The 10,750-nt window shown below is 44.9% G+C and overlaps 1 protein-coding gene across 3 annotated transcripts in view; it reads right to left on the reverse strand.

Annotated features, from left to right (window-relative positions):
- The window catches only part of PDZD2 (PDZ domain containing 2), a 138,663-nt gene extending 134,218 nt beyond the window's left edge, over positions 1-4,445 (reverse strand). For 2 of the 3 annotated variants that reach the window (XM_039709868.1, XM_039709865.1), the window contains exon 1: positions 3,658-4,444. In XM_039709868.1, coding sequence (XP_039565802.1) covers positions 3,658-4,136 — 479 coding nt within the window. In that variant the 5' untranslated portion in view covers positions 4,137-4,444. Of the gene's footprint in view, positions 1-3,657 lie in introns of all 3 variants that reach the window. The other variant, XM_039709869.1, reaches the window with a different exon arrangement.
- Between the last annotated feature and the right edge of the window lie 6,305 nt (positions 4,446-10,750).

Genomic DNA, 10,750 nt, shown 5'->3' on the forward strand with positions numbered 1-10,750 from the left:
GAAGTCTTAGCAACTCCCCCCAGGACACTGACTGAAGAGGAGAGACTAAGAAAGCACTGTGCAAAGGTATGGCTGTCAAAATATTTCTCTCTTCATGTTTTTGGAAGCAACTCCAGTTTGCGGGTTAAAAAGAAGCCAGCTACTTCTCTGACTGTATTCTCACATATGGCAATGTTTGGTAATTTTTGGCAATGAGAAAAATGGTACCTTGAAGGAATGGTTGGGTTTTCTCAGTGACAAAATTATAATAATAACTCATGTTTCTACCATACTGTCAACACTAGTAATGTATCTTAGTCTGCTTTTTACAAGAATGAATTTGAAAATCTACTTAGCACTGATTTTAAAGATTAACTGTATATGATAGCTGTGTCCAAGCACTGCAGCTATGCTTGATAAAATTCATAATCAAATATTTCAAACTGAATTATATTATATTCATTTTTTTGCAGTGTTCTAAGGACTTACTCAATGAAGCCCCATTCAGTTATGTTCAAGAAATGAAGGATTCATCTGTCATCTGTAGAAATACTAACAGCCTCCCTTCAGTGAGTGAGTAATAGCCCAAAATGAATAGAGTAGATTCAAAATACAGAGGAAGTTGTTGTCTGGGGGAACATAACCCACGTATTTTAGAGATACAGTTGTATAGACAGAAGATAAATAAATAGGCAGAGTTTTGACTAACCTTTGTTCAGTATTCCAATACAGCTCATTTCCCTGCAATTGTGTTTGATAGACACACAATTTGCTAACTCTAAAGAGAGCAATAATTTTCCCTCAATCACTAACATCACTAAAAATGACACCACCTACATTATTCCTCTCTAATGTAATAATACCCTGTTAAGCAAAGAGCTTTGATGATTTTATTACTGCATAATGTTTCTCTAAATGAAAAGAAAGGAAAAAAAAATAAAAGAAATGAGTTCAGTAATAATCAACCCATCTCTGCTGTTTACATGGAAATCAGGTGGAATTTAAATAAATAACTTTTCTTTAAAGAAGTCATATTCAGCTTTCCTAGCAAGGAAAGAGACAGATGAGTGGTACTCACAGCTGGCTCCTCCAGTAACTGTTGTGCTGCTCTTACTGTGTCTGACCCCATCACCACTCTGAGACATGAGGACCTGTAGGCACACCAGGCAGGTGCCAAAACAGCCCTGTCTGTCCAGGGCTGCCCAATCTGTTCCAGCTCCAATCACCTGCCCCTGCATCCTCTAGAGGCTGACCATATCCATAGGACAGCCAGCAGAAGGCACTGTGTGCCCTCACCTCCTCTCTCTTGTTTTCTGGTGTATTAGTTTAGCCCCTTGAACAGGGAGGGTTTGGATGGCAGGCTGGAGCTAGAGCTGAGGTTACATGAAGCCCAGGGTATGTGAGAACATTTCTGCACACCCTGCTGCAGAGGAGGGAAACAGCAGAGCTGTGAGACCCCCGTGCCAAATCCTCCACTGCTAAGGGAATAAATCAGAAGATTCCCCATAGCATCAGTGTGAAAAACTCCTTCATCAGGCAAGATGGGGCTGCCCTGGAACACCTGGCAGGTGTGGAATAAATACACAAGCAGCGATTTGGCTTGCACAGTCCAACCTGGTGCTGCAGGAGCTCAGGCAGTGTTTTACTTTCACTGACCATGTGCAGGCTCCACTAAGTAAATCACACCACAAATCAGAGCACCCACAGCCTCTTGTATCGACCTGGAAGTGTTTCTCACTCAGCCAGGGAATAATGAGGCAGTCAGAAACTGAATCAGAACTACTATTTAGTGTGCTGTCCCGCCCCAACAACAACTTGAAAAACCAAGGGGGAAAGGGCTCTGCTACTCCCACCATAGCAGCAATATGGAATTCCCTAGGAAAGCTTCTTCTTGGAAGCAGTCTCTCCAGAAGGCAAGTTGATGTTGCCATTCAGCCTACTGTAAAGCTAGACAGAATAATGTCCCTTCTGAGCACCCCAGTGGAGAAGGCTACTGAAAGACCCTCAAAGCACCCTCAAGCACTTCAGATGCACACAATGTGGGTTTGGAGCCAGCTCCCTGATAGGAAAAGGCCAGCTCTCCAAACTGGGAGCATCCTCAAGGTCCCAAGCTGTCATCCATCACCATCACCCTTGTCAAATAGCAGTCAAGTTAGGCGAGATGCTTCGGATGCTGAAAATGGTTTTGACTATGAAGTGTCCTAAATTTTGGCCTAAATTGGATGTTGAATATTCTAAAATAGGACTTTAAGAACAACACTGGCTCCACACTACCAAAACTCTGCCTTTGTAATGGCCAAAAAAAGTAAGGAAAATGGAGCACTTGGTTAGTCACAGCTTGCCGGTTTAATAACAGAGCTTCCCAAAAGGGAAAAAGCCCTAAATTAAGCCTTCAGAGACAGGCCAAAAAGGACAGAAATGCAAATATTTTCAACTTCATTGGCTATTATCTGTCATTTTGCATTATTAATAAGATAACATTATTGCTGCCCACTGCAAGCAATTGCCTTGTATTTAGAAACAGTGACATCTGACAAAGGGGAAAGAGCAAACTAACTGCCCTTTGCCATAAACACTCTCAAATTCGGAGGTGCCACTGACTGATACTGTCACATGTATAGACTTTTTGAATCACAGGCTAGGAATTACAGAGGGCTGTCTTCATACCTGTAAAACCATAGAAGGTTGAGCTGCCCAGCACCCACAGATTAAGGAGTCACTACTTTTATTTGCCACATGTCAGAATTGGGAGTGATGGTCAGCCCAAACTCCTGCCACATTCAAGTGAGGTGATCCTGCCTGTTCGTGTCACTTCACTAGGAACTGGTTTCCAAAAGTGTCCACCTCCAAAATAAATTCCCTTTTGCCAAGAGGGGGAGGATTTCATGCCCTTAGGTACATTGTAACCTCAGGGATGAATGAACATTTATATCCTCATCTACAGCAGTGAAAGGGTTTTGCCTTTGCAAAGGGTAATGTGAGAAAGTCTATCAGCCCACAAAGAGCAAAACTGGGACAATAACTGATTTTACAGCATGGAATAGCTGAATTAAAATAACCAAAAAAACCACAAGAATAATCTGTATTATTGCAAGAATCCTAATTTTTGATTTGAACTCTTAAAGATTTCAAGTTTTCTGGGTCAGGAGACATCAGAAGAGAGAAAATGCATTAAAAACAAAGGGAATTTATTAAAATGAAGTTGTTCCAAACTGGAAAACACAAAAATGTCTTGCTTTGAGAAAATCTCATACAACATTCAGCTGTCAAAAATCCTTCCCTCAACTGAGATAATTCAATAACAAATATGAGCACCTGTAAAAATACCTTCCAGTGCTGCTGCATCTGTGTTCATTTTTGCTTAAGAAAATAGCTTTATACAGACCTAGGGAGAGTCCTACTTTAGTGCAGCCCCTCTGGTTGATTATGATGTGTAATTTTTTGACCCAGTGACCCCTGAAAATTTTCCAGCGGAAGTGTGAGTAGCATACATAGGCTAATTATCAATTTTCTTTTGTTATTTATTTTGGACAAGACCTTAAGAACGAACCCTGGGCTCTGTCCAGGGCTGGAAAGCAAAGGCCCAAACCTCTTCTCCTGGACTTCCATCAGTATCAACTGTGCCTTGCAGCATGTGGCACCAGAGGCAGCTGCTGCAGGTGGCTCTGCCCCCCTTACCTTGCTCCGGTGACATCCACACCGACCATCAGCTGCCCGTTCAGAGAAAGGATCTCGTCTTTCAGGCGCACTCTCCCGCACTTCCCAGCCGGGCTGTTCTTCTTCAAGTCTGTCACCCAGATGCACCCGACGTCGAGCACAGGCCCCTTATGTGCCTTCCTCTTCTTTCCTCCCCGACGCTTCTCCCCATAGTCCCCCAGAGCAGGGATATTCCCAAAGCTCAAGCCCAGGACTTCATTTTTCCGCATCTCTTGGGCCAGGTACATGGTGCAGATCTCCGTATCCAAAGTCCCACAGCTCCCTGGCTGCAGGTTGCTCTCGTCCACGGAGAAGTTGAGCTGGATGTACTCGCTCAGCTTCTGGACGGCCGAGCGGCAGAGCTGCTGCTCGGCTCCCTCGGCCCCCTCCCGCCGGCTGTTCTGCAGCCACTGGCACAGGAGGGGCAGGAAAATCCCCGCGTTGTCCTGTGTGATGGGCATCGCTGTACCCGGGCATCCCCTCACGGCCTCAGCCCCGGCCCCACTCTGCTCCCTTGTCGTCCGCCAAGGCCCCCCAACGCCCCTGGGGACATGCTGGAGTGGGGCTGCGGCTCCGAAGCAAGCTCCATCTAGTCTCACGGAGATTTCGGGGGGGCTTCCAGCTGACCAAGAACAGAGTCAGTGAAGGATGTTTGGTGTCCAGGCGCTACACCGGCCCTACCAACAGGCTGGTGGGTCAAGTTTGCGAGTGTCTGTGGCTGCCCAGCTCTGTCTGCCGCCGCTGTGCCCGCTCCGTCGGGAACAAAGGGTCCTTGCCACCAGGATCACCACGGCGTCTCGTCCTGCAAGGGCAAAACAGCGTGGTTAGCAGTGCCCGGACCGCGGCCCCGGCACGGCGGCCCGAGGCCGGCTCGCACGGCCTGGCCGCTCTCCTCCTGCGATTTACCACTTGAGGGCACCAGCTGCTCTCCTCAGCAAGGGAATAAAAGGTCACCATTAGCTCCTGACCTTGGCGGTGAAATGCGGCTTGCAGAGCCCAGGGGATGCTCCTGCCGCAGCTCCGGGGCTCTGCCCGGAGCGCTGGAGACACTCCGGCCAAACGCGCTCCAAGGGCCACTGGAGGGCACCGGCCTCAGCAGCGACTGCAGCCGACAGCCCTGCCGTCCCTGACAGTGATTTTGGGCTGGAATAGCCTTAAACCGGTCGCTTGCCGGACTTCGCTCCCCACCAAGCTGCACAAGGGATGGGCAGCAGCAAACACGAACGGTGAGGATGCTGGGGGGTTCCCTCCTCCCTTCATGGCAGCAGTGGCTCACAGCCACCTTTGGGTAAGGCATCTAAGAGAAGTGACTATCCCGTTTCCTGGGAAAACAGTAGGGCCTGTGAATTCCCCCATTTCCAGCAGTTTGGAGAGGGACGCATACAGACAGCCAGGAGTCAGTGGGAACTGGGGGTTAGCAGGCAACAGGGCAAGACAGGGGGTTTTTTTGGCAGGATCATTAGTATCTATGAAAAAAGGAAAAAACCTAACACAAATGAAGTCTGGTTGACCAGATTCTTTCAGGGCTTTATTTTCTAACAGTTGTTGCTGCTCAGTGAGCTGTGCACCAGGAAAACCAAAGAAAGCAGCAGCTTCAAGCTTGCAGCCTGCAGGTTTTCTGCTCTTACAGATGTGTACGAAAGGCTTGTGTTAGGTAGAAAAGCTGTAGGAAAAGCTTATAACCCCAAAAGAATGAGTGTAGAGGAAGGCTCTTGTAAAATGCAGCTGCCCAGAAGCTGTGCCCAAAGTTCTGCCACCTCCTTGGCTGTAGGGCAATACCTAAATGGACAGGAATACCCCAATAAAGCTCAGGCAGGGACAACAACAGCTCAGGGGCACGTGATGCTTGTACAGGAGGACACCAGCATCTTCACCAAGAGGCTGATGTTACACCAATGGCTCAAAGGGAATAGACATCATCTTGGGAAAGGAGGAACTGGCCCCCTACTTAGTGAGAGGGACTTCTGAGTATGGCTCAGGGCAGGAAAAACAGGAAGAAAAAGGGAAGAATAAAGACAGAAACTGCTCAGGCACATGTCTAGGACAAGAGGTGATAATACAGACACAGACTGATCCGGAGATAAGGTTAAATCCTCTGAACATTTTAGATACCTAATGCAACACTGGTGAATATGTGGGGTTTTTTAAGACAGAATTTAAGCCTTATTTAAGATCTCATATTTAAGACAAAAGCAATTATTTAATTGACATAATTGGATCTTACTGTAGTAAGACCTTGATCTGGAATATTGATGTAAAAATGCATAGCTGGTATGTGGACCAACAAAGAAAAAGTAGAGGCAGAATCTCTTGGCATACTGAGGATGATCTGTATATTTGCTCTGAGGTCCAGAACGCAGGAGGAGTAAGAACTGCTAAATTACCTGGTTAATAATAAAGGCAGAAAGCACAAAACAAACACAGTGGAGGGCACAACAAACTCTAAACCAAGAACCTGATAACAGCTGACTCAATGGTGATGGGAAGGTAGAAGCATGAGATGTCTACTAGTTAAGGAAAATAGTAGGAGATAGAAAGTCCTGGTGCCTTCAGAGCAACATTCTCACATAATGGATGGGGTCAAGGAATCAGCAGGAAAGTGCCTCCAAAGACAGATATGTTGGCAGTAAGAAAGTGGAAAGAGATTCATGTAAGAATGCCTGTAATCAAGGGATTGGAAACAGCAAAACAGAAATTCCTAGCTTCAGTACATTAAAAAAAAAAACTGCTAGGAGAGAATTCATGGAAAAGAGTTTAAAGGAAAAAGAAATCAAGGTGAACTGTAGTTTCTCGAAGAAACAATATTTTGTGCTTAAAAGGCACAAGCACAATAGCATCTCAATGAAGAAGGATCAGAAGACTTGGCAGCATCACGAGCTTTTTATTTTCCTCAAAGACAAGAAGAAAGAACACTAAAAGGTTACTGAGCACAAGTTTAAAAAAATAGTGTGAACACACAGGCAAAAATAATAGAAACATCAGGGTATAAAAATGAAATAAGACTTGCAGAAGATAAAAAAAAGTTACCCTTTATATGCATATTAATACCAAGAATGCAATCCTTAAAAATGTTGCTCAGAGAGAAAGTTATTGAAAAATGACACCAAAAAAGGCAACACTGGTTTGAGTTTTGCTTTAGTCCTTGTTAAAATTACCAGCTATGCACGGGGGATTAGTCCACTGTGTGACACAGTATCAGTACAGAGGCATACTATGCTCTTCTCTGCCTGTTCCATTGTAAGAGATTAGTTCAATTCAGGTATTTCCAGTCCAGCAGAGTGGGAAAAACCACCATTTAAATTTCCTACAAAACCAGCTAAAACCATCTCAGATGGTTGGTCACTTGTGAGAACTCAAACAGGTAAGGGGCCAGAATTGAGGACAACAGCAAATGCAGCGGCTGTCTTCAAGGGTAGAAAGAGAAGCAGCAGAAAAATGTGACATCAGTCAATCTAGCATCAATCATCCTAAAAACCCTAAACCAAACAGAGAAATAGTTTGCATGTATGTGGAAGAGAACAAAAATATAAGCAGCAGCAGACAGAGGAAAGGAAAGAATAAAATCATGTGAAATCAAATTAATTTCTTTTCATAACGGAGAAGTTGTTGAATATCATTTATCTGGGCTTTATTATAGCTTTTGTCACCGTGTCAAACAACTTTCTCATAAATATACTAGGGAAATATGATTAAATGAGACTACTATAAATCCATACCCAGGGAGTAGTTATTAATGACATTCTGTGAAACAGAAGGACACTGAAAGTGGAACTCTGCTGGATCTATATAGTCTAGTTCTGCTCAGCACATTCATTAGTGACCTGGACAATGAAAGCGAGTAAACATATTAAATCTGCAGATTACACGAAGCTGGGTGTGTCTGCAGACACACTGGAGGACAGGATTAGCATCTAAAATATCTTGGCAAAAATCAGAAAAACATACTCTAAAAATTAGGGTAAAGTTCATCAAGGACAAATGCAGAGGACTACAAAAGGAATGTCTCACTTTGAATGGATTGGCTATGTGGTAAATCTTTGGCAAGAGGTGCAGCATTTTCACAGAATCACAGAATAGATTGGGTTAGGAAGGAATGAGGTCCCAAACCCCCCTGCCATGGGTACGGACACCTTCCACCACACCAGAGCCTCACCCAACTTGGCTTTTAAATCTGCAGATTACACGAAGCTGGGTGTGTCTGCAGACACACTGGAGGACAGGATTAGCATCTAAAATATCTTGGCAAAAATCAGAAAAACATACTCTAAAAATTAGGGTAAAGTTCATCAAGGACAAATGCAGAGGACTACAAAAGGAATGTCTCACTTTGAATGGATTGGCTATGTGGTAAATCTTTGGCAAGAGGTGCAGCATTTTCACAGAATCACAGAATAGATTGGGTTAGGAAGGAATGTGGTCCCAAACCCCCCTGCCATGGGTAGGGACACCTTCCACCACACCAGAGCCTCACCCAACTTGGCTTTCAACATCTTCCAGAGTTTATAGGGAATAATTTCTGTCAATCTCCTGCTGTTGGAGAAAAAAAAAAAGGGCTATTGTCCCAGGATATGTCAGTGGGGACAAAGGTAACAAGGCACATGAAGTATTTCTGTAGCCTCACACAGGGCTGGGAAGGTCACAGCAGCAAAACAGCCCCGTTGGAACAGAGTTCTGACATGACTTGACAGTCTTGAAAGTGTAAATTATCAGGAAATACTAAAAAAAATTAGGGCCTACTAAAAAGGGAAAACTATTGCAGGTAGGGTGTGAGAGCACAAGTTAAAGGTCCTCATGTATTTTACAATGCCCCACAGTGACCATGAGGAGAAAAGCAGTCTGTTCTTCTTGTCCATGATGGAATAATGTATGTGAATCACGTCCAGGTAGATTTAGGGTAGTGGTTAGGTAACATTCAGAAGGATGAAGAATATCAAGACCCTGGGGAGCACCATCTCAGGTGCTGGAGTCTCCAACACTCACGGTCTCTGCAGAAGGACAGAGATCTGCCATGAACAATGATTAGAGCCAGTATCTCTTGGGTTGTAGGAGACATTAGGTCTCTCCATTTCAATCCCTCTTACTTTCACTTCCTTCAACATAATTTTCTGTCCTAGTGAGAGTACAGTAAGAGGTAATTTAATGGATAACAACCTGCGAGTTAGGACAATTATGCCCTTGTGACAATGACACCCTTTGCTTCAAGAGCAAATTTTGGTACAGCTCTCACTGACCATACAGGGTTCAAAACCATTCAAGCTCTAGAGATGATTGGACCAGATCATTCTTTGAGACCCCTTTTGCCTAATAATTTAAGAAGTTTTGTTCTCAGCTGTTTATCAGTTTTAACATTGGGTAGGCATGTTATGGACTGTCTTTTTCCGGCTATCCCCAGATCAAAAGCACTGCCAGTGTCCCTGGAGATCTTCGGGCTCCTTGAAAGCAGCTCAGAGTTGTAGCTCAAGTCTCCAAATCTCCTCTGCATTGGCAAAGGGCACTGATGTTGACTTCAGCTTCAATCCTGCAGTTAGCCGTCTGGAGCGTTCAAAGGCATCTGCATTCCACGCAAAACTCATCCATCATTCATTTAGCAGCATTGCTGGAGGGCTCTCCCCCTCCATGCACACACATCCCTCCAGAGACAGAGGATGACGGCCCCTCCACGCCGCCGGAGGCAGGCAGCCTTCAAAACCCCATTCCTTCTCCCCACAGGAAAAGCTGCGGGCATCGATACGCTGCGGGTTGCCTGTCTACGCCCCTGAGCTCACTGCAGAGCCATGGCAGACACTTAAATTAATCATGTAGATAATTATACAGTACTTTCAAGGGATTTTATATTCTCAAACAAAACCTTCTGGCTTTGGAAAAATTACTCCAGACAAGCATAAATAGGAAATACTCCTTCCAGATGTCACAGACAGCACAGCACTGAGCTGAATGCCTCTGTGCTGGTGAGAAGAGTGGCTCAGGTGTCCATTGCCAACGGAAGCAAGAAATAGAAAGGTGGTAAGTTGTTCATCAAGGGAAAAAATAGACCTGCCTGATAAAAATGGAAACCTCAACGCTAAGAAGAAATTTATTTTTACTCTTGACTTCCACAAAAGAGACTCAAGACCCATGTGAGAAAATTTCATGGAGTCACCACCACCTTGCTTATTTGCTGTAGGTGACAGATCTGCCAGACCACCCCACCTGCCTTGCAACGAGTATAGACCTATATACAAAATACTATAATTTTATGCCCACACTGGAATTGCCTAGACTTCTCTGGAGTAAAACAAGCCAGAACTGGGAATGGGCAGCCCCCCTGGGTCCAATGTCCCCTGTCTTGAGAAAAGGAGTCGCTCTTTCTGGGGACAACTTTCCACCAAAGAGATTTTGTCCTGGTTGCTCTGAGTCCCTCTGAGGCTACTGATTCACACTCTCTGGTAATTAAATCTCCCATCTTACCTACATATCAGTAGCATGGTCTGTTGAGATTTTTCATTAGCAGTTTCAAGGATAAAGTGATCTAAGATTTTACAGATAGGATGTTTGCAAGCACAGAACATCTCAGCGGGGAAAGTACTGGGGTGGGAAATGTCAATTAATATACTGAGTGCGATATGGAAACAATATTAATCCTGTTGAAATAGAAGGATCATGATGGTGCAAAGACAGCATGACCACTCAGTTTTAGGAGGACCTAGGGATCAGCCTTTCAGGGGATTTAATCTTAAAAAGACTCTTACCATCCTGAGTACTGGTTTTAGGGCTCAGGCTTACACTCCACTGCTGTGACAGCCTGTGGACTGAACCCAGAGCAAACCCACAGAACAAGACAGGCACTCTTCTTTGTAAGAAGAGAAGCTTTTGGGCCAGATGCTCTCAGAGGATCAAAAAGATGCTGCAAAAACCTTGATAGAAGCATGGTCCCCTCTCACTCAGCAGTGCCATCAGCCAAGTCCCATGCCTTTCCATCCAACCACAAAACAACCAGCCACTTTGCATGGCTGCAGCCTGGATGCATGTCTCTTCCCAAAGGCATGCCACCAGCATCTGGTGAGCAGAGCTGCCTGATCCCCTTCCTCGTGCCACC

The sequence above is a fragment of the Passer montanus genome, unplaced genomic scaffold (genome assembly GCF_014805655.1).
Source record: "Passer montanus isolate IOZ18808 unplaced genomic scaffold, ASM1480565v1 scaffold22, whole genome shotgun sequence".
In the NCBI taxonomy this organism is placed as follows: Eukaryota; Metazoa; Chordata; class Aves; order Passeriformes; family Passeridae; genus Passer; species Passer montanus.